At 41.2% G+C, this 25,635-nt stretch overlaps 1 protein-coding gene across 1 annotated transcript in view; it reads left to right on the top strand.

Annotated features, from left to right (window-relative positions):
• Positions 1-25,635, top strand: part of LOC109934313 (F-actin-uncapping protein LRRC16A-like) — a 403,104-nt gene that overhangs the window by 336,342 nt on the left and 41,127 nt on the right. The window contains exon 29 of the mRNA XM_048608843.1: positions 25,108-25,174. Within this exon, the coding sequence (XP_048464800.1) occupies positions 25,108-25,174 (67 nt within the window). The remainder of the gene's footprint in view (positions 1-25,107; positions 25,175-25,635) is intronic.

Raw genomic sequence — 25,635 nt, forward strand, 5'->3', positions numbered from 1 at the left:
AGCCCTACCCTCTTAGCATAAGCTTCTTAAAAATATCTGATGATCCCATGCATCTTTTTTCCAGGCCCTAACCTGATGACAGATTACTGCTGAATGATATATTTCCATTTAATAAACCTAGTCACAAGATAGACAATAAGATGTTCATTTTAAACAAGAATTAATGCACAAAAACCAAGCTAAGTTTTATCCTTTTCAGAATAAGTTTGTATTAGGACTATTCTGATGATTAAATTCTCTACTTTATTTGGAGTTACCATTTGAGGAGAATGAATTTATTCTTTGATGGTAGAATATTTTAAGGTATATCTCTGTTCCCTTGAAAAACTTTTCACATGCCAATACATTTGTCATGCTATCATCTGATTGGGTCAATTGTCAGGTCATAAGATAGCAATAGTAACTGAACAGACAGTAAACATACTAAGTAACATATTTTTCAGGAAGAGTCAATATTCTTAGGCTCCTGGTAGCACCCTAAATTAATTAAGGGCTACTGAACCATGGGTTATAACGAGACAATGCAAGAAGGCAAGCCTCTACCTCAGTTGAAGTGGGGATTGAATTCCATGCTGTTAACATTGCTCTGAACCACACAATAGCTGTCTAGCCAGTTGAGTTCACCAGTGAAAAGTACTGTTCTTAGGTAATATAAAATATTACTATGTATGTACTTGGTTTAATCTACCCAGTTCTGATCTTCACTCATGATGTGGGAGAATAAAGTGATATGGTGAAGTGCAAGGAAACTACAGTGACCTGTGGAATTTTTCCATTCCTGAAGGTTGCAAGTGAGATGGCGAGAATGAGAAATAATTGAGTCTGGAGAAATACTGGCACCCTTCTTGCCACCTGAACAATTATGTGCTGGGCATTGGGAGGGACTTTCTTGACCCATTAACAATTATGTGGTTAGTTAATGGCCACTTAAGGGTTTCAGTTCAATACCACCTTGATCACCTGACTTCCTGGTGGGTGAGAAAGGTGTCTATGGCTGGGAAACTGGAATGACCCGCCTGGCAGTTTGGTGGTGAGAGGCCTCCAATTTCTCCAATCTGGGTTTTCTTCATCACACTCCAAACCTACAACGTCTACTGCTTGGAAGGACAAGGGCAGTAGGACCATGAAAACATTTCCATGTGCAAGTTTCTCTCCAAGCCAAATTCTGTTATAGTTCCTTCATTGTCACTAGACCAAATTCCTGAATCTCCCTAATAGGGCTATAGGTGTACCTGCAACAGATGATGGTTTAATAAGGCAGCTCCTTTTTGAGGGTAATTGGGGATGAGCAAGTGATACAATCTGTGATAAGAATAATTTTTAAAATTGTGTGGTATAATTGGCTCATTGCATTGAGCATAGAAACTTAATACATGATCTAATTAAGCAGTTTAAAATATGAAAAGAATTTGATGGTGTAGACAGGAAGAAATAACATTTTCTCTGCTGGGAAGTTTGTGGGTAAGAGGAATTCTTCAAATTCAAGTTACTTCACTCAAACTATTTCAGGAAATATTTTTCAGGCAATGTTGGATGATTTGCTTCTTTTACCAATATTTCTATGCTCCTGTTAGTTTGGGTAGCTATGAGCCCTGAGCAGTGGTGTCCTTGTATTACTAAGATATAGGTGGATGGTATCACAGTTGCAGAATACATGACTGGGTGACATTCGCAGACCTCTTTTGCTTTGTTTCTGTGTTTTCATCTGGACCAAGTCTTAACACATTGTACTCAGATGTCAGACTTCGTGAGATGGGCTCTGTGGTTGTAAGCATTTTAGTAGATTTTAAATTATGTTCCCTGTGTGATTCTCCTAGCCTTCATTTCCACAGTATTATCTAGGAGGTAGGCTTTTGGTTTCAGTCCATGAACTAAGGTACACTTGTACCATTTGCTACATGTATTTCCAATGGTATTGATTTAGGTAACACTGAATTAATTATGGTGAGAGAGATAAATATATGTATATATCACCGTTACCATTTTTAATAATGGAGTTTGGCCATTTGGGAATGAGTTGTTTTAACTGCTGTCTGACATAACCTTATATGAAGTGGTCCATCACTCAGGATGTTTACAGTGCATTAAGCTAATGCTCACTTAAAAGAATAATCTCCTCTTGCAGTTAGCAAATACATCAATCATAATACCATCAAACTGATAGCATAACAGATTAAATGAGTTGTAGTAATAACTGACGTTAATGAAAAGTGCAGTGACAAGAAAACATTTTGGCTGCACATTTCTGATGATTCTCATGCTGCACTAGTTCATGTTGGTCTTGGCATTTTTGATACAGCATTTATTGCAAAGTGTGATAGACCCTATGCCATGTGAATTAGGGTGGTCTCTGTATCACTTCCATGGGAAGTGCTATGTTTGATATTAAACATTGCTTCAGTATGATAATTACAAATTATCTCACAGTCCCTTGGCTGCAGTGGAAAAACATGCTGTAAACTTCCTGATCACCTTCCAGTTATTATGTCAGTAGTGCTATTGTACAGATGCTAGATGGAGACAGGCTGGTCATGGTTGTGTGAATTAAGTGAAGTCTGAGCCTGCAGACTGTTTTCCACCCACCTTAAGTCAATTTCAATTCTGTAACTTTGAAATATGTAGTAACTAAACCAGATTTAATTTAATATGCTTGCAGTTCATTAATCATGTAATGTTCAAATAGTTTAATGCTTTTCACATTCCTTGATGAATTACTTTGGGGTAGCACAATATTTTATTGATGCTAATTGAAATCTTCGTATCGTACATTTATGTGACCCTAAGACTAAATGAAGGATATTAAGCAGTTAACATTTTTTATTCGTTCTTGTGATGTGAGCACATCGGGCAAGGCCAGCATTTAATGTCCACCCTCAATTACTGTTGAGAAGTTGATAGTGAGCTTCCTCCATGAGCATTCCAAATGATACGGGTACAGTCACACAGTGCTGTTGTGAGGGATTTTGACCCAGTAATTGGAGGAATGATAACATACTTTCAAGCCAGGATGGTATGTGTCTTTCAGGGAAACTTGTACGTGATGGCTGCCTGTGCCTGCTACCTTTGTTCTTCTAGAAGGTACAGATTTTGGTTTGTGAGATGCCTTTGAAGGAACCATGGAGTGTTGCAGCACTGCCTCATGTATTTGCTGCTACTATGCTGCATGGTGGAGAGAATGAATGTTTATGGTTGTGGATAGGGTGACAGGCAAATAAGTTGCTTTGTCCTGGGTGTTTTCAAACCTCTTGAGTGAGGTTGGAGCACTCATTACCTCCAAGTTGGGAACATACCATCACACTCCTGGTTTTGCCTTTAGATTATGGGTGATTATGGGTCTAGGGAATCAAGTGTTTAGTTACTCACTGCAGAATTCCTAGCCTTTGACCTATTTTTGTGACCATAATTTAAAGCAATTCCTCACTTAGTTTTGTACTTCGATTCCTGAAGAGTGACATTTAAATGAAACAAGACAGAGATTTTCCCATTGCAGTCAATGGAATAGGATGTGGGAGATGTGTAGTAAGAGGCAGGACATGCTGTTTTATAAGCAAAAGCGATTTATGAAAATTGCTATGGCACAGGCCTAGATAGCTACTTGTCTTGATAGATTCTTGAAATTTTCGAATATAAATGACTATTACTGTAAATGGCCTTGTTGTATATCTAGAAAGGTCTTTGGCCTGATGTATATACGTTGTTCTCATCTTGGTAACTATCAGTAAATTTTTGAGATATCACACAAAAATTCTCAGTTTTTAATAATTTGCATAATTCATCTATGCAAAATTTGTAGAGTGAAATTTGCCTAAAGGCAACAGAGCAGCATCAAACAGTGGACTGCACATTCAGTAAGATTAAGGTGGACAACTCCTGCTATGTACCATTAGTAGACGTTTTCCTGCACCCTAAAGATTAGATGTAATCTGCTGGAAATGAGAATTATTAAAGGCACAATGAGAGCAATAGGGCATCTGAGATTTTAATGAATGATGGAAACAGTGCATTTCCTTATTAGTGAGATTTAAAGATTGACAAACAAGAATGACAAATAGATTGACTAAATTAGAGTAGAGCGAAGTCCAGAAATATAAATACAAAGAGACAGGGCAAGATTGGATTGAGAAAATGAGGGAAAGACCAGAAAGAAACATGTGGAATGCAAACATTTCAAAAGTTTTTAATGAAGAATTGACTACATACGAGCTGAGACACCATCTTAAATTGTTCAAGTTTTTCCCCAGCAAGGTTGATTCACCATGTAATAACAATTATCATCTTGTTAAGTTTGAGCCCTTACTTCTTGCAGCAAGTTTAATGGGCAACTTATGTGAAAATGCAGCAAGTTCTTTAAGAATATCGAGGAGGTGGTAAAGCTTGCAATTTGAAACTGGGGAGAATGTGGTACAGCAGTAATGTTACTGGACTAATGCTGTGAGGATATGGGTTCACATTCCGCTATGGCAGTTGATAGAACTAAAATTCAATTAATAAACTTAGTCTTAGAAATGGTGGCTATGACAACAATCATCACTTGTTATTAAAAATTCATCTGGTTCACTGTTGTTTCTTCAGGGAGGAAAATCTGCTTTCCTTATCTGGTCTGGCCTACAATAAGGCACCAGACCCACACAATATAATTCTTAACTGCCCTCCTGAATTGCCTTGCTGTTCAAAGATAATTAGAGATACACAACAACTGCTAGCTTTGGCAGCAATGTTCACATTGCATGAAAAAAGAAATAAACAAGAAGTGTGTTATTTTTTGATTTGAATAATCTTACTGATTGTTTCCGCACATTTAGAAAATTTAGTTCTTCGATTACTCAATTCAAGATCTTGAAATATTTGACAAGGTGGCTTGATTGTTTTTCAGTAGTGATTTCAAGCAAAGTATTCAAAATAGTTTCTGAAAATATTGCAGATCATAGGATGCTTGAAATATATGCTTGTCACTTGAATTAAATCAGTTTGTGAAATTCATTTTGTCTTTAGTCCAAATTAAGACAACTTATTCTTATAGAACAGTACAGCATAGTACAGGCCCTTTGGCCCACGATGTTGTGCTGACCTATTATCCTACTAAGATCAAACTACCCTGCATACCGTACATTTTACTATCCTCCATGTGCCCATCGAAGAGTCGCTTAAAAGTCTCTTAAAGTATCTGACTCTGTTGCCACTGCCGGCAGCACGTTCCACACGCCCACTACTCTGTGTAAAGAACCTACCTCTGACATCTCCCCTGTACCTTCCTCCAATCACCTTAAAATCATGCCCCCTCGTAATAGTCATTTCCGCCCTGGGAACAAGTCAAAAAGTCTCTGACTATCCACTCTATCTATGCCTCTCATCATCTTGTACACCTCAATCAAGTCACCTCTCATTCTTCTTTGCTCCAATGAAAAAAGCCCTAGTTCTCTCAACCTTTCCTGTTCAGACCTGCCCTCCAGTCCAGGCAGCATCCTGGTAAATCTCCTCTGCACCCTCTCTAAAGCTTCCACATCTTTCCTATAATGAGATGACCAGAACTGAACACAATATTCCAAGTGTGGTCTAACCAGAGTTTTACAGAGCTGCAGCATAACCTCGCGGCTCTTAAACTTAATTCCCCTGCCAATGAAAGCCAACACACCATACACCTTCTTTACAACCCTATCAACTTGGGTAGCAACTTTGAGGGATCTGTGGATGTGGACCCCCAAGATCCCTCTGTTCCTCCACACTGCCGAGAATCCTGCCATTAACCCTGTATTGTGCATTCAAATTAGACCCTCCAAAATGAATCACTTCACACTTTTCTGGGTTAAATTTCATCTGCCATTTCTTTGCCCAGCTCTGCATCCTGTCAGTCTTGTTTGACAATTACTGTATGCTACACTTCATTTTTAAGTTTATCATCTAACTTACCTGTCATGACTGAAGATGGTAGTGTTGTGGTAATGACATTGGACTGATAATCCAGAACCCCAGACTAATGTTCTATGGACATGGTTTCGAATCCCACCCCCATGTCAGATAGTGAAATTTTAATTCAATGAAAAAAATCTGGCCTCGTAGCAACCCCTTTAACGAGTGTCAATTGTGGTTAAAACTTGATCTGGTTCACTAATGTCCTTTTGGGGAAGGAATTCTAAGATCCATTCCTGATCTGTTCTACGTATGAATCCAGATCCACAATAATATAACTTTTAACTGCACTCTGGGCAATCAGAGATGGGCAGTAAATAATGGCCTAGCCAGCAGCACCCACACCCTCTGAACAAATAAAACAAAAATCCCCTGTCTCCAGTCCTCGTGCGCCAAAATACATTATTAAAGGGGGTGCTGTATTAAGTCAACCAAATAACTGTATTGCTTCTTTTAAATTTTTCTTTCTCAAGTGGATTGCTGCATTCATAATATAAGGAGGCTTAAAATCGCAGCTGCAGATTGAAAACGTTGTCCAAGATGGACCTGTGTTATAATGAATTCTGTAGATTAGGTGTGTAGTATGGAGTTCGAGTACAAGCAGTACAAAGTGCATGGGATTGCAGTTCAGTTGACTCTCTGTACTGACTCATTGTGGAAGGGAATGGGTTCAATTCTGGAGCTTTGTCTACTCACTGAGGAAGCCCTTATAGTATTGACAATCATTTCAGTTTTGCAGAACACAATGTTTCATGATATATTTTTTCACACGGGTACTAAAAGGAGTTGGAATGCTTGCAAGAAGCATGATTTAATTAATGTCTCTACTACGATCACCTATCTCTCACACAGCCACTCGCCGAACCATACACCATGCACTCTCATCCAGTGGCCTCATCAATTAGTTTTGAATGACACCAGTAAATTTAAGCCCTCATCCTCTTGTGGAGGGAAGTGACCAAGCTGAATATTTAATTTAGAAACTGCATTTATATGCTAATATTTCCATCAGCTCTTCAGTGTCTGATGCAAAGCATAGTTTGTTAAATTTATTGGTCATATCAAATATTGCTGAAATGTATTGAAAATTTCTTTGGCTTAAATCTGGTCAACAAAACCTACTTTATAAATTATTGCTGTCTGTGCATTTCTGATTCACTAAGCTTTGTATGTTCAAAATAACAATCTGCAGTATATTTTCTTTTGTATGGTTATACCTTCTCTCTGAAATGCAAACCGTTTTCACCATATCTTCTCTTCTATTTTCTGATTTCTCCTTTGCTGCATGGAGACTCTCTGCTGTACCAGTGTAAGTATCCCACTGTTTGTAGTCTTTTGTTGGGTAGTTGGTTTGTCTTCGTTGCTTTGTTTGCTTTTGTGTTGTATGGCAGTCCCATGGGAGAAGTCAGAGTTGTGCTTTAATTTTGTTTGAATATGTGCTTGAATGAAAAACCATATTTTATATAAAGCATTTGGTCTGCTTGAAATGATTACTGAAGCTTATTTTTGTGCATTTAACAACTGCGTTGTGAAACGAAGGATGATTGCATTTTTAAAGTCTGCTTTATGTTCAATTTTTTGCATCGTTTTTGACAAAACTCTCCCAAGCCTGGTTCCATGAGTGAAGAAGTCACCTTTTCCTATAATCAGGCAATCTCTTAAACTGGCTTAAAGAATTAAAGACCTGTATTTTTATACCTTGATGACTTCAGTACATCCCGAAGTTCTTCAAAGCCAGTGATGTACTTTTGAATCTAGGTAACCAAGTTGCATACAGCAAGCTCCTCCAACCAGCAATGAGTGTTTGTTTATTTTAGGTGTTGATTTAAGGGATACATTTTGACCAGGTCATCAGAAACCCCAACCCCACCCCACCCCACCCCACCCCACCCCACATTCTGCTCAAAATAGTCATAGGATCTTTTACACCCACCCATGAAGGCACATTTGATTTCACAACTTATCTGAAAGTTGGCTCCCCAAAGTGAATCGTTCCCCCAGTACTGCACTAGAGAATCAGTCTAAATGTCAACTTCTTGAAGACACGATCTTCTTACTGAGAGCCAAGAGTGCTTACCATCAAGTCTAAACCTTGAGTGGGAATTTACCCAGCTAGTTTCTACTTGTCATTCAACACTTAAGCACATCTGTAAGCTTAAGTTCTCATCCTCTTGTGGAGGGAAGTGACCAAGCTGAATATTTAATTTAGAAACTGAATTTACATGCATTCATTGGACTCATTCCTGGAGGTTTGATCACATTGACTGTCATAACACTCTCCTACCCATAGGTACCTTTTGTAAAGATTGGACCCTCTATACATAACTAGTGCCACAAAGGCACTCATCTTTTGAATAGTTCTGAACATTGGGGAAAAAAAACTTTTCTAGTTTGCCTTAGTTAAATTTAAGGCCTGTTTTGTGATTTTTCTCATCTCATTCACAAACCTGATATCAAATTTCATCATATTATTGTACCACAATTTTCTGCCATAATTGCCATGAGAAGGCTAAGAATAGACAACAGAGGAGTTTTCAAGTGATTAATGTTACATACTTCAATGCAAGAAATTTTAAAAAATAAAGCGGATGTGCTGAGGCAACAGATGGCTCTTTAAAATATTATATCATATTAGCTACTACTGAAACATAGCTTAAGGGTAGAAATAGTATCTGACATTCCAAGTTACAAGAGTTTCGGAGTGAATAGAGAGGGGGAGGAAAAGGAGAGAGGGTGCTGTAGAATTTGGTAAAGAAATAACCTCAGCTATGAGAGAGGATGCTGTACTAGGCATATCAGAGATGGCCATATGGGTTGAACTGAGGAGCATAGAAGAGGTGATTACACTGCTAGGGGTCTACCAACCATCTCAAATAGCTACTGGGAGTCAGAAGAAGAAAAATTTAGCAAATTTCTGGAAGTGCAGAAATGTACTCGGGACTGTTACAATAAGCAAGGCAAGAAATATTGAAACGAAAGAACCAGGAACAGGAGTAGGCCATCTGGCCCTTTGAGCACTCTCTGCCATTCAATAAGATCAGGGCTGATCTTTTCATGGCATCAGCTTCACTTACACATCCTCTCACGTAACACTTAATTCCCTTAGTCTTCAAAAAATTAACTGTCTTAGCTTCAAAAACATTCAATGAGGAAGCCTCAACTACTTCACCGGGCAGGGAATTCCACAGATTCACAACCCTTTGGATGAAGAAGTTTCTCCTCAATTCACTCCTAAATCTGCTCCCCCTAATTTTGAGGCTGTGCCCTTTTTGTTCTAGTTTCACCTGACAATGGAAACATCCTCCATGCTTCTATCTTATCCATTCCCTTCATAATTTTGTTTCTATAAGATCCCCCCCTCATTCTTCTAAATTCCAATGAATATAATCCCGGTCTACACTCTCTCTCCTCATAAACCAACCGTCTCAACTCCGCAATCAACCTAGTGAATCTCCTGTGCACCCCCTGTAGTGCGAGTACATCTTTTATAAAGTAAGGAGACCAAAACGGACTGCAGTACTCCAGGTGTGGACTCAACAGCACCCTATACAGCTGCTTTTAAACTCCATCCCTCAAGTACTGAAGGACAAAATTCCATTTGCCTTCTTAATTACCTGTTGTATCTGCCAACCAACCATGTGCGATTCATGCCCAAGGACACCTAGGTCCCTCTGCACAGCAGTGTGCTGCAATTTTTTTACTGTTCAAGCAATAGTCCCTTTCACTGTTATTCCTACCAAAATGGATGATTTCACATTGATCAACATTGTACTCCATCTGCCAGACCTTTGCCTACTTACTGAAACCATCTATATCCCTCTGCACACTTGGCTGTACCACTCATCTTCATGTCATCCGCAAACTTTGACACACAACACATGGTCCCCAACTCCAAACCATCTGTGTAAATTGTTAACAATTGTGGCCCCAACACTGATTCCTGAGGCACACCACTAGTCACTGATCGCCCACCAGTAAATTTATCCCCACTCTTTGCTTCCTGTTAGTTAACCAATCCTCTATCCATGCTAATACATTGCATGTAATGCCACGAACCTCTGTCTTGTGCAGCAGCCTTTTGTGTGGCACATTGTCAAATGCCTTTTGGAAATCTAGATACATCACATCTACTGGGTCCCTGTTCATAAACCCATGCAGTGTGCGCCCAATGGGACAATTTCTATGTGGATGTCTTGCTATTTCTTCCTTGATAGAGTCAAGCATTTTGCCCACTACCGAAGTTAAGCTAACTGGCCTATAATTTCCCATCTTTTGTCTACCTCTTTTTTTAAACAGTGGAGTCACATTTGCTGTTTTTCAATCTGCTGGAACTGCCCCAGAGTCCAGCAAATTTTTAGCGCATTTGCTATTTCTCCCGCCATCTCTCAGTACCAAGTTCTGATGATTTTCCAATCCTCTCTGATTGCAGCCACGGTGCCAGAGCACTGGAGAATTACTAATGCTGTGAGAGTGTTTAAAATACGGTGGAGATATCCTGAGTAATTAAAGATAGTCTAACTTCTGTGGTGTGCAAGCTAGTGAAACATTTTCTGAGGAGCAGTGTAATTCCTCATTTAGAAAGGCATAGATTAATCAAGGACAGTTAGTGTGCATTTGTTCAGGGAAGGCTACGTTTGACAAGTTTGATTGAATTTTTCTTGAACAGGTAACAAGAAGGTCTGTGACAGAAGCACATTTGATGTAGTTGACGTGGAATTTTAGCATGAGATTTGACAAGGCCCTTCATAGTAGACTGGTTATAACAGTTTGTGGAATCCAAGAACAAGCTAGATCTGAACTAGTTTAGCATATGGAAGGAAAGGATGATGGTTAACTAGTGTTATTCAGTCTGGAAGGCTGTTTTTTTTGTGTGATTTAGCAGAAATCTATGACAGGTTATTCTGTGGATTTCTTTGCCTAGTGGAGCAGTTGAGGCTACCTCTGAATGTTTTTAAGGCAAAGATGGATTTTTGAACAGTAAAGGAATTGAGCGTTACGGTGAGTGCGCGGGTAAGTGAAGTTGAGTCTCAAAAAGATCAACCATGATCTTATTGAATGGTAGAGCAGGCTCATTGGGCTAGGTAGCCTACTCCTCCCTCAATTTCTCATGCACTTTGTGATATCAATGATTTAAGCTTAGAGTTAAGGACATGATTAAGAAGTTGTAAATTATATCAAAATTTGCCATTACTTGATAATGAGGAAGAGAACTGTAGGATGCAGGAAGACATATAATGGCCCAGCCAGGTGGACAGAAAAGTGGCTAGTGGAATTCAATCCAAAGTAGTACGAGATAATGCATTTAGGAGGAACGAAGGAAGGGAATGCCATTATGTGGTAGGATGCTGAAATGTGTGGGAGAGCAAAGGGACATTGATGCCCTTAAAGGAAGCAGGGCAAGTAGATAGGGGAACAGCGCACTACCTTTATTAGTCAAGGTAAAGAATATAAGACCAAGGAAGTTATGCTAGAATTAATCAAAACAGGAGGGTACAATTCTTTAAAGGAAGGATGAGATCACACTAGAGACAGTACAAAGGAGATTTACAGGAATATCACCAGGAATGGAAATGCTTAACTATAAGTAAAAATTGGATAGGTTAGTTTGAGTTTCAGCTTGAAGTATTAACCCTATTCCTTTCTCTACAGATACTGCCAGAAGTATTGAGTTTCTCCAATATCTTCGGTTTTGGATAGATTGGGACTGCATTCTTTAGAACACAGGAGGCTGAGGGAGATTTAGTTGATGAGTATAAACTTATGAGGGGCTTGGATAGTGTATACCAAAAGGGTAAATAATCATGGGGCATGGACTCAAAGCAAGTGGCAGAGGACATGAAGAATGGTGGGAGCCTAAAGTGAAAGCCTGAAAGAGTGATAGAGGCAAGAAACCCTTACCATTTTGAAAAGGATTTGTACTTTGCAAGGCAATGAAAAAACATTTAGGAAGTGAGACTAGCTCACTTACTCTTGCAGAAGTGGAACAGACATGTCAGACCAAATGAATCCCTCTTGTGCTCTAACCATTGTCGTTCTATGAGCACTTGAAGCACCCTAACTTAGACTGCCAAGAGCCAAATTGTGGGATTCAGCTGGATGACTCTGTATTGAGCAGCACAGACATATGGGCTGAATGGTGCATCCTTTGACATAAATTTTCTATGTTTCGAAGGACCTGTTGATTACCTTCAGGTTCTTAGAAAGACATTCCCGTCTACATTTGGATTGTGTTCACTTGTATCTAAAGCTGAATTTTATTCAAAGGTTAAATCATGTACTTGCATAGGAAATAGAACATTGGTGCATCAAATCTCATAGCATCGCGTCATTAATAATGCACACTTATGGGTACTCATTAATTCAAATCCCTGCAGAAGACGGTTAGTAAAATGACATACCTCAAAAAGTTGATACGTTGAAGTTTTCCATTGGTCTCAAAAAGAGATCATTTAAATCAAGATGCGCCTGTAGTTCTGTTAAATGTGTTTTGGGCAGGACTCCAGTTGCAGTAGTTCAGCTGTGTTTGTTTGACCCTGTAATCTTCAACACCTTCATAAACTAGATATTAGCATCTTTCCAAATAGCTGCATTAATTGGCTTAGTATTTATTTATTTTCATGGGAATCTCCTACACAAAATCTATAATTTTGAGGAATAGAACAACCTCTTAGTTGTAATCTTGCTTCAGACTCTCCAATTTACTGCTCTTGTCCTGTAACTGCACAAGTGTAAAATAGTTGCTTTCATCATAATACCCATGTATTCTATCATTTTCGTACAACTAGTCGTTCATTATAATGTAGCAACAGTGGCTTGCTGGGCTGTGATATTTTTATATCAAAAGTGACTCTGCTGCAAAGTCGGTGAATGAGTCATAAAATGATGATGGTGTGAAAAGAAATACCACGACTGCATCCATGGGGCTCTGTTCTGGCCAGCCTAAATTCTTTTGCATTTTCAGTAACCAGATGACCAATTTGTGGCATAATTTGTATACCCTCAAGACTCCAACAGACAAAACTACTGTCAACTCATTAGGTTTGGATTGTCTTAATTTGACTTTGCAAGCAGCCTCCATTTGTAAGATATTAACAAGAATAATTTATCTATTCTATTAATATTATGATCCCAGCTGATGGTAAAACTAGACAAGTCAGATTCCACAGTGAAACCTGACTTGGGAGGTGCGGTAGTGGTATGGCACACTGACCTTAACATAGCCGAGGCCAGGCACCAACTCTCTGACACTTCCTTCTACTGCCCCATCAATCATGACCGCACCCCTGACAACCAAAACATCACCCCTCAAAACGTTCACAACCTCCTCACCTCAGGTGACCTCCCACCACAGCCTCCAACCTCATCGTTCCCCAAATTTGCACCACCTGTTTCTATCTCCTTCCCAAAATTCACAAACCTGACTGCCCTGGCCAACCCATTGTCTCTGTCTGTTCCTGCTGCACTGAACGTATTTCCGCTTACCTTGACTCTGTTTTCTTCCCCCGGTCCAGGAACTCCCCACCTGTGTCCGGGACACCACCCACACCCTCCACCTCCTCCCAGGCTTCCAATTTCCTGGTCTCCAATACCTCATCTTCACTATGGACATCCAATCCCTGTACACATATACCCCCCTTGCGGATGGCCTAAAAGCCCTCCGCTTCTTCCTCTCCCGCAGGCCCAACCAGTCTCCCTCCACCAACATCTTCATCCGCTTAACCAAACTTTTCCTTATCCTTAACAACTTCTCCTTTAACTCCTCCACTTCCTACAGACTAAGGGGATGGCTATGGGGGCCCGCACGGGCCCAAGCTATGCCTGCCTCTTTGTAGGATACGTGGAACAATCCCTCTTCTGCTGCTACACTGGCCCTATCCCCTATCTCTTCCTCCGCTACATCGATGGCTGTGTTGACGTCACCCCCACGAGGAGCTTGAACAGTTCATTAACTTTACTAACACCTTTCATCCCAACCTCGAATTCACCTGGACCATCTCCGATACCTCCCTCTCCTTCCTGGACCATGCTGTCCCCATCTCTGGTGACCGCCTCGACATCAACATCTATTTCAAGCCAACCGACTCCCGCAGCTACCTAGACTACACCTCCTCTCACCCACCTTCCTGCAAGAATGCAATCCCCTACTCCCAATTCCTCCGCTTCTGCCGCATCTACTCCCAAGATGGTGTGTTCCACTCCTGAACATCCCAGATGTCCTCTTATTTCAAGGACCGCAACTTTCTCCCTTCGGTGGTTGGAAATGCTCTTGACCGCAACTCTTGCGTTTCCTGCACCTCTGCCCTCAATTCCCCTCCCCCCAACAAAAACAAAGGCAGAATCCCCCTTGTCCTCTCATATCATCCCACCAAACTCCACATCCAATGCATCATTTTGCACCACTTCTGCCACATATAATCTGACCCCGCAACCAAAGATATATTTCCCTTCCCACCCCTATCTGCCTTTCTTAGGGAACGCATTCTCCATAACTCCCTTGTCCGCACCACACTCCCCACTAGCCCCACCACCCTCGGCACCGTTCCCTGCAATCGCAGGAAGAGCTACACCTGCCCTTACACCTCCCCCCTCACCTCCATTCAAGGCACAAAACAAACCTACCACATCCGTCAATGTGGTCTGTTGCATCCACTGCTCCCGATGTGGGTTCCTCTACATCGGTGAGACCAAGTGGAGGCTCAGAGACTGTGTTTTGTAGAGCACCTGTGCTCCGTTCACGACAAACGATAGCACCTTCTGGTCACGAACCATTTCAACTCCCCCTCCCACTGCCTGGGTGACATGTCCATCCTGGGCCTCCTCCAGTGTCACAATGACGCCACCCACAAACTGAAGGAGCAGCACCTCATATTCCGCCTTGGGAGCCTACAGCCCAATGGCCTCAATGTGGATTTTACCAGTTTCAAAATCTGCCCACCCCAGGGCTCGTCCCATGCCCAACCCTCCCTCTCATCCCCACCTCCTTGATCTGACGCAACCTGTCCATCACCTCTCCCACCTATCCGCCCCTCCCACCTCACTGACCAATCCCCACCATTCCCTATCTGAACTCCCCTATCACCATCCCACCTACCTTCCCCCACCCCCCCCCTCTCCTCTATTTATTTCTGAGCTCCCATCCCCCTCCCCATTTCTGAAGAAGGGTCCCGACCCGAAACATCAACTTTCCTGCTCCTCTGATGCTGCCTGGCCTTCCACACTGTGTTATCCTTGATATACCATAAATGTTGTTTTTGCAATTTGGTTACAATGTAGTGGTCAGTCCCTGAACGTGTTCACACAAGGTTACTTGGAGGGTTCAGTGTACTTTTTACTTCTTAAAAAAAAAAAGCACAGGTTTAATGCACAAGAAAAACCCACATGAGACAATTTGAAAGATCTTATTATAAGTAGTGAAAAGAAAGCTTATAACCCTTGTTCCAGCAGTACCATTTACAGACCCTAAGCCACAGTAAACTATCAGTTACATCTTCACTTTGAAATCTCTTACTGAACTGATATAGTTGCAAGCATTTCATTTCAGTGACTTTCTACACATTCACCAGATGTGATTTTCTTCATTTATCACCTCTCCCTAAGCCACACAGCCTCCCAGACTAATTCACTGACTTTCCTCACTGGACTCTTAAAACATCAACTTAAAGTGTTGACTACTTTTAAGGTGCTATCATGGAACTGCTGGTATGAATCTTTTCTTATGAACTGCAACATACCTCTGACCCTTGTCTCCCCTTCTGGAGTTCATAAAGCTCAGGTCATTTAATGAGTGGCAATTTTCTTACCAGATGGCTTATTAAACACCATTTAGCTTAAGTCGCATGATATCTTGGAAAGGCTGTTTTTCAGTCACTGTTCTAGATTACTTTCTAACCCTTTATAGAAAAAAGACTGATCAGACTTTCACAGCACTGAAAACCGAAAGCACATTTACCATTCTAGAATTCAAGTTCCCAAATAATAACCCAGATAATCTGAGGAATAGTGATCACAGCCAGATTGCTGCTTTGCTCTAATGTTTTTGGGTTCGGACTGAGCTCTTGGCCGACAATTCTGATTCAGGCTCCTTTATAACTGCAGAGCGTACCCAAAATCCAATATTTGCCCTGCTCTGCAGGATGGTGGGAGGAGGTCAAGTCAAGTCAAGCCAAGCCATCCCGTTTTTTTTTTTCACAGCAGTATATGCCATATACAGTGATTTAAGTGTCCAGAAGCAGAACCAGCCACATTTCCTGTGAAAGGGTAAGTGTGTAGATAAGAGTGGGGTTAGCATGGAGTTAGTTAAGCATTTAGGCTTCCAGGTAAGTGCTAGATTGACATAGGTGGTGTTATTTCCGACGGGAAAAGGCGAGTCAGGTTTATGGCTGTGGGGAAACTTCTCTGGTCCAGGGCTTCAGACCAGTGGTTACAGTGGGTTATTTGCAGTTGTTCAAGTTGTTCAAATTATGTAGATTTGTGGAGGTTGGTGATTTGGGTGTCAGTTTAGTAGTTAGCAACATGGGAGACTAACTTTTTAATCCTATAACTTTTCCTGAATAGCTGTTAGATTAACTGAAGCAGAACTCTCCGAAATCTCAGATTTTGGTGGATTCGAGAAGCAGGGGAATTGGCCATTGGAATTTTTGATTTCCTGAGCAATTCTAAAGGAGTCTACTGCATCTGGAAATCCCAATGGTTCCTGATGTGAAACTCCAGTCACTGCTGCTCCAGTGACTATCTGGCCATCAGAATATCTGGACCAATAATACTATATTTTAGATCTTCTTCACAATGCAAATCTAAAGATCAGCCTCTCTTCCCTTGGGCATAAAACATTTTATTTGGTCATTTTTAATCTCTCGTTTGAAGAAGATCCAGGAATCACTGGAGTGAAATGGTGATTTACAGAAGTTCATTCCATAAGACAATTTATGAACCCCCCTCCCACTCCCTGGGTGATATGTCCATCCTGGGCCACCTCCAGTGTCACAGTGATGCCACCCGCAAACTGGAGGAGCAGCACCTCATATTCCATCTTGGGAGCCTACAGCCCAATGGCCTAAATGTGGATTTTACCCGTTTCAAAATCTCCCCACCCCTGGCCTCATCCCATGACCAACCCTCCCTCTCATCCCTGCCTCCTTGACCTGACACAACCTGTCCATCTTCTCTGCCACCTATCCGCTCCTCCCACCTCACTTACCAATCCCAACCACTGCCTATCTGCAATCACCTATCACCATCCCACCTACCTTCCCCAGCCCCACCCCTCCTCTCTCAATTTATTGCTGAGCTCTCTTCCCCCTCCCCTATTTCTGAAAAAGGGTCCCAACCTGAAATGTCAACTTTCCTGCTCCTCTGATGCTGCCTGGCCTGCTGTGTTTCTCCAGCTCCACACTGTTATCTCTGACTCCAGCATCGGCAGTTCTTACTATCTCTTATGAAAGACTGGATAGTTAGTATAATTTTCCAATTTTAGTGTTATATTTAAAATCAGGTTTGCTGCAAAGTAAACCTGGGTTTATAAACATTAAACTACCACCTTAGCTACTTTAATTGTTTACTTCTTATCAATATTCTTGCATGTGGTTCTGTACTGAGGGCAGGAGAACTGTTTGACTATCCATTATTCTCACCAGTCTCAGAGTTTATCTTACACAGGACAGGACTTAATTATGAAGAAAGGCTTGAAAAGTTAGCGTTCATTTAAAATGATCCAAATCTACTTTATTGTATGCGATTTGTTTTGTTCAATGCATGGTGCCTTTGCATTTTTAAGCACAGTCATACATGTACACTGCTTTAAATGCAACAACTTTTGAAGTGACCTGCACGGTATCATCTTGACAGTTGTATGGTGGGACATACATACACACAGAATTGAGAAATTATTGCTTACGTGTCAGCTTTTACTAACATCAAATTCATTGTCACAAATCATACCTTTTTTCCATAAATTTGCACACAAATATTCAGCTATTGTTCAGTATAGTATTAAGGGATTACTCTACTATCTCAGATGCTATCTCTCGTAACAGATTGAGACTATGTCGTCTCTGGCTGATGGACATATAAAGGTCATTTGGCATTCAAGGAAGAACAGGCTAATACATCTAATGATTTCTCCTGGTAATGTATTCCACAAACTGTAATACCCTGACCATCCTTATTTGTGAGCACTGGGAATAGGAAATTCCTTACTAAAAACCCTCCTTTAAAGCCTTTAAAAACAGCTTTATTTCCAAATCCTCGGGCATATGAGATCCTGTTTTACATGTGGCTGGATTAGATAGTACTGCATTCTCTTCTTGGCAATATTGTTAATGTAAAGTAGCTGTCAGCTCAGTATCAACTGTAATTTCTGGCAAGCTGATGTTTTGCAGTAAGGTTAAGTGTACTGCTGTGATTCATGAGCACTGAACAAGAACTTCCACTCCATCATGTTTTGAAACCTAGGCATGTTTAATGTGATGTCTGCAACATCCAGTGTAACCCAGTGAATACATTAATCTCATTCTGGGTTTTTTTTCACCATCAATATCTTCAGATTTTTAAATCCCATCACACTTGTTTGAACTTCCATTGCACAATCCGCAAGATGTAAAAGCAAATGGAGGCTGTTCCGCCTATCAAATCTGCTTTGCTATTCAGTGAGATCATGGCTGATTTGATAATGCTCAACTCCATTATCCTTCCGTTTTGCCATAACCTTCAATTCCCTGACTGATTTAAAAATCTGTATACCTCAGCCTTGAATATTCTAAATGACCCAGTCTCTACAGCTTTTTGTGGTAAAGAATTCCACCGATTCACTACACTCTGAAGAAATGCCTTCCAAAGATGTGCGGGTTAGGTGGATTGGTCCTGCCAAGTTGCCCTGTAATGTCTAGACATATACAGGCTAAGTGGATTAGCCTTGGGATAGGGTCGGGAGGTACTGAATGCTCTTCGCAGGTTCAGTGCAGATTTGATGGGCCGCACTTTTTCCTTACCACAAGGATTTGATGATTGTATGATCTTAAATATATCACCCCTTGTTCTGAGATTATGTCCTCACGTCATAGACATCTCACAAGGAGAAATATTCTTTTCACATTCAAGTGTGTCAGTCAAGTCCCCTAAGAATCTTGTATGTTTCAATAAGGTCGCCTCTCATTCCTGTGAACTGCAATGAATACAAGCTCAAATTCTTCTAATAAGATAATCCCTTCATTTCTGGTATCACCCTAATGAAGCTTCTATGGACTGTGTCCAATGCCAGTGTGACTCCCCTTCGATAAGGGGCCCAATCTAAACTTGTGAAGCTACCACATAGTGTTTCACATAGCAAATAATGAGAATTTACTCAAACAAGACATTGACCGTGTGTTTTCCCCCAACCTCCATCCAAAACCTGGAAAGCTGCTTCTCTGCCTCTCAAGTGAGAGGTTTTGTGCTTAAAGCATCCTTAAAATGAGTCTGGGACCCCTTTGCTAAATTTGCTGTGAAATTAGAAGCACAGATGAAAAGGTGAAATCATTAGTAGCGGTGATTGATCTTTCATTCAAAGAACAAAGAAAATTACAGCACAGGAACAGGCCCTTCGGCCCTCCAAGCCTGCACTGATCCAGATCCTCTATCTAAACCTGTCACCTATTTTCCAAGGATCTGTATCCCTCTGCTCCCTGCCCATTCATGTATCTGTCTAGATATATCTTAAATGCCCGCCTCTACCACCTCTACCACCTCTGCTGGCAACGTGTTCCAGGCACCCACCACCCTCTGCGTAAAGAACTTTCCACGCATATGTCCCTTAAACTTCTACCCCCTCACCTTGAAATCATGACCCTGAGTAATTGAGTCCCCCACTCTAGGAAAAAGCTTCTTGCTATCCACCCTGCCTATACCTCTCATGAATTTGTAGACCTCAATCAAGTCCCCCCTCAACCTCTGTCTTTCTAATGTAAATAATCTTAATCTACTCGACCTCTCTTCACAGCTAGCACCCTCCATACCAGGCAACAACGTGGTGAACCTCCTCTGCACCCTGTCCAAAGCATCCACATCCTTTTGGTAATGTGGTGACCAGAACTGTACACTGTATTCCAAAGGTGTTCGAACCAAAGTCCTATACAACTGTAACATGACCTGCCAACTCTTGTACTCAATACCCCGTCCGATGAATGAAAGCATGCCGTATGCCTTCTTAACCACTCTATCGACCTGCGTTGCCACCTTCAGGGTACAATGGACATGAACACCCAGATCTCTCTGTGCATCAATTTTCCCCAGGGCTTTACCATTTACCGTATAGTTCGCTCTTGAATTGGATCTTCCAAGATGCATCACCTCACATTTGCCCCACTCTCCAATCTATCTATATTCTGCTGCAGTCTCTGACAGTCCCCTTCACTATCTGCTACTCCACCAATCTTAGTGTCATCTGCAAACTTGCTAATCAGATCATCCATACCTTCCTCCAGATCATTTATGTATATCACAAACAACAGTGGTCCCAACACCACTGGTCACAGTTCTCCATTTTGAGAAACTTCCTTTCACTACAACTCTGTCTCCTGTTGCCCAGCCAGTTCTTTATCCATCTAGCTAGTACACCCTGGACCCCATGAGACTTCACTTTCTCCATCAGCCTACCATGGGGGACCTTATCAAACGCCTTACTGAAGTCCATGTATATGACATCTACAGCCCTTCCCTCATCCATCAACTTTGTCACTTGCACAAAGCATTCTATCAAGTTGGTAAGACATAACCTTCCCTGCACAAAACTATGCTGCCTATCACTAATAAGCCCATTTTCTTCCAAATGTAAATAGATCCTATCCCTCAGTATCTTCTCCAGCAGCTTCCCCACCACTGACGTCAGGCTCACCGGTCTATAATTACCTGGATTATCCTTGCTACCCTTCTTAAACAAGGGGACAACATTAGCAATTCTCCAGTCCTCTGGGACCTCACCAGTGCTCAAGGATGCTGCAAAGATATCTGTTAAGGCCCCAGCTATTTCCCCTCTCATTTCCCTCAGTAACCTGGGATAGATCACATCTGGACCTGGGGACTTGTCCACCCTAATGCCTTTTAGTATACCCAAAACTTCCCACCCACCCCCCCCACTATGCCGACTTGACCTAGAGTAATCAAACATCTATCCCTAACCTCAACATCCGTCATGTCCCTCTCCTCGGTGAATACTGACGCAAAGTACTCATTAAGAATCTCACTCATTTTCTCTGACTCCTCACATAACTTGACCTCCTTTGTCCTTGAGTGGGCCAACCCTTTCTCTAGTTATCCTCTTGCTCCTATGTGTGAATAAAAGGCTTTGGGATTTTCCTTAACCCTGTTTGCTAAAGATATTTCATGTCCCCTTTTTAGCCTACTTAATTCCTCGTTTCAGATTGGTCCTACTTTCCCAATATTCTTCCAAAGCTTCGTCTGTTTTCAATCGCCTAGACCTTATGTATGCTTCCTTCTTCCTCTTTGCTAGTCTCACAATTTCACCTGTCATCTATGGTTCCCTAATCTTGCCCTTTCTATCCCTCATTTTCACAGGGACATGTCTGTCCTGCACTCTAATCAACCTCTCTTTAAAAGCCTCCCATATATCAAGTGTGGATTTACCCTCAAACAGCTGTTCCCAATCCACATTCCCCAGCTCCTGTCGAATCTTGCTATAGTTGGCCTTCCCCCAATTTAGCACTCTTCCTTTAGGATCACTCCCGTCTTTGTCCACATGTATTCTAAAACTTATGGAATTGTGATCACTATTCTCAAAGTAATCCCCTACTGAAACTTCAACCACCTGGCCGGGCTCATTTCCCAATACCAGGTCCAGTATGGCCCCTTCCTGAGTTGGACTATTTACATACTGCTCCATAAAACCCTCCTGGATGCTCCTTACAAATTCTGCTCCATCTAAACCCCTAATACTAAGTGAATCCCAGTCAATGTTGGGAAAATTAAAATCTCCCATCACCACCACCCTGTTGCTCCTACATCTTTCCATAATCTGTAAACATATTTGTACCTCTATCTCACGCTCGCTATTGGGAGACCTGTAGTACAGCCCCAACATTGTTGCCGCACGCTTCCTATTTCTGAGCTCTGCCCATATTGCCTCACTGCTCGAGTCCTCCGTAGTGCCCTCCTTCGGCACAGCTGTGATATCCTCTTTGACCAGTAATACAACTCCTCCACCCCTTTTACCTCCTTCTCTATCCTGCCTGAACCATCTATATCCTGGGATATTTAGTTGCCAATCTTGACCTTCCCTCAACCAAGTCTCAGTAATAGCAATAACATCATACTCCCAGGTACTAATCCAAGCCCTAAGTTCATCTGCCTTAACTACTACACTTCTCACATTAAAACAAATGCACCTCAGACCACCTGTCCCTTTGCGTTCATCGTCTGCTCTGCCTATCTTCCCCTTAGTCGCACTGACTTCATTATCTAGTTCCCTACAGGCTTTAGTTACTACCTCCTTACTGTCCACTAACCACCTCATTTGGTTCCCATGCCCCTGCCACATTAGTTTAAACCCTCCCCAACAGCATTAGCAAAAGCACCCCCTAGGACATTGGTTCCAGTCCTGCCCAGGTGTAGACCGTCCAATTTGTAATAGTCCCACCTCCCCCAGAACTGGTCCCAATGTCCCAAGAATCTGAACCTCTCCCTCCTGCACCATCTCTCAGGCCACTCATTTATCCTGCCTGTTCTTTCATTTCTACTCTGACTAGCACATGGCACCGGTAGCAATCCTGAGATTACGACCTCTGAGGTCCTACTTTTTAACTTGACTCCTAACTCCCTAAATTCTGCTTGTAGGACCTCATCCCATTTTTTACCTATATCATTGGTGCCTATATGCGCCATGACAGCTGGCTGTTCACCCTCCCCCTTCAGAATGTCCTGCAGTCGATCTGAGACATCCCTGACCCGTGCACCTGGGAGACAACATACCATTTGGGAGTCTCGTTTTCAACCACAGAACCGCCTATCTACTCCCCTTACAATCGAGTCCCCTATGACTATAGCCCTTCCACTCTTTTTCCTGCCCTTCTGTACAGCAGAGCCAGCCATGGTGCCATGAACCTGGCTACTGCTGCCTTCCCCTGGTGAGCCATCTCCCCCAGCAGTATCCAAAACGGTATACCTGTTTTTGAGGGAGATGACCGCAGGGGACACCTGCACTGCCTTCCTGCATTTTTTTTTACAACTCGAAGTTACAACTCAGTGCCCTCTGGTGTAGAAGATTATTCTTCTGTCCTATAATGGGCCACCTTATTAACTTGGACGGTTCAGAATCGGGAGTACCACATTTATACTCATGAGCTTTGAATTTTGTGTACACACAACAGAGTTCACAGTTGTGACCCTTCATTTTTGGTTGAAAACTTAAATGATCTACCTTTCTAATTCTACAAATTGATTGACCTTTTCAAATCTCAAGCACACAAGATCTGCATTTGCAATTGAGGTGATAGATGTGGCGCAACACTCCTCGGAGTTTCTATGGGAAAGCTTGACTGTTCACACACAGACCAGCTGAAGTTTTCTTTCTGCCAAACTGAATCTGCTACTGGCATTTCAACAACTTTCTATCAAAAGAGCTTGCCAATCGAACTGAAAAAGACTATTCATTAGTTTTCAATTCATGGCTACAAAGAAATATGATCTTGTAGGCCAGTTATTTCAGCGTTTACAGTTGCTTCTTCAGAGACGAACACCACTTTTCTTGGTGGAACATTTGTTGGAGCATACAGATGGATTCAGGCTTATTAGAAACCTGGAAAGTCAAATCTTTTGGACTGTTAATACTTCACCTGGGATTGAAATTGAAGTTGAATAAGCTGTGGTCAACCCATATGGATGGTTCCATCTTTAAAAATGCTTGATGTTGAATGCTTTGCTGCTGCTTTAAGCAATTCCTGCACGACTTCTGGTGCCATTTATAATGTTTAGTACTTATATAGTGAAGTTAAATGGTATGTCTAATATTTTTAATGTAAAATAATGCTTCATTTGTTTAAAAATGAGAACTAATGTTCTTCCTTGCATCTCATGCCCCTTGTAGAGGTTTGTGTTACTTCAACATTGAATTGACCGTTTGAATAGATAACAGCTGTAGTTTTGCTCAAAATTGATTTTAACATTTTGCTGATATGTAGTTGAATTGTAGTATGTTTTAGTTACTTGTTTGTGCTGAACAGATGACTGAAACACTGTGACAGGAGGTGAGATTCCTTATTTCATGCCTTTACGTGGAGTTTGTTGCCCTTTGTAGTGAGTTGCCTTTATCACCAAATGCATTTTCAACTTTTTGATTTCAGTTCTAATCAAGAATGGAAGTACAATTTCGATGCAGGCTCCTGGTTTGCAAGCCTGGGTAAAACATCACCTTGTTGACATATGATATCAGATTGCAAAATAGGGAACAAAAAACTAGGACACAATGTTTACTTAGACATTCCAAAATGAAGAATACATATAAAAGGAAATGCAGCTTTTATTTCAGTGCTACTTTGTTGAGTTAGCAGATTTTGATTCTTAGGGGAAAATGGTCCCATGGTCTTCACTTTCTGATTTGTGTTAAAAGCACATTTTAAAAAAGGAGCAAGGGAAAGCCATTTGGCCCCTCAATCTCAACCTGTCACTTAACAAGACCATAGCTGATCTGCCCCAGTCTTCAAGGCCTCTTTCATGCTGGGACCTCAGTTCTCAACTCCCTGATGTTTCAAAAAATCTACCTTTTCTTTAAATACATTTTCATGCTCTGGAGAACATTCTGGAGTAAGAATTCCAGACATTCACTGCCCTCTAGGAAAAGAAATTCCCTTGCATCTCAGTTTTAAACAAGTATCCCCTTAATCTGTAAATATGTTCTCCTGTTTGAGATTCCCCCACTACTAGGAACATCTTCTCAACATCTACTCTATTATAATGAGTCAAATTTGAACAATTTCTCTAAATAAAATGTGCACAGGATATTTTGGCCATTTAATGTTGCACGGAGGAGCGTGCAGCTTTAAAACAAAAAATGTATTTGAAGCCTATGTATGTATTTAGGAGTGTCATTGCATCCAAAAGCAAATTCAGTCAACACTCACTTTATGGTCTAAAATGATATTTGCGATATAGCCACAGTATACATTGTTTTAGAATTTATACTCCACTGATTAACTGCGCTTCTGTTTTGTGTGGCAGATGACTCCCAAGTCGAAGAGGAAAAGTATCCACAGTAGAATGCTCCGCCCTGTTTCCAGAGCATTTGGTAAATGAATAAGCAAATGTTTGATTTAGTTTTTGTGTAGAAGTAAAATCTGGTCATGTTGATCATTATTCTTAAATTTAGTTTTCAGATATATTTCCATGTGATTCTAAGGAAAGAGTTATTCGAAATATTGTCAGAAAACAAGTTAAAGAAAATGACGACTAAAATTGTGCTAATTTTCCTCAAGTAATTTTCCGCTAAATACCGAGTTGAAAAAGCCATCCGATATTTTGCACTAATAAAGAAGTCTCTTTTTCCAATGTCACTGGAGTATTTTGTAACTACACGAGTTTCAGGTGGAACAGGGATTGGATAGATTCATTCATGATAAATCACAACATCTTCAATAATTTGGTTTTACTTCCGGCTGAAGACTCCAGTGAGGTGCTCATTGTATAAACACTTCCATCTAGTGGTGGGTGGTGAAGCAGTTTTAACCTGTGTTCAGTTTATCCAAATTA

Source organism: Rhincodon typus, chromosome 2 (genome assembly GCF_021869965.1).
Source record: "Rhincodon typus isolate 14 chromosome 2, sRhiTyp1.1, whole genome shotgun sequence".
NCBI lineage: Eukaryota > Metazoa > Chordata > Chondrichthyes > Orectolobiformes > Rhincodontidae > Rhincodon > Rhincodon typus.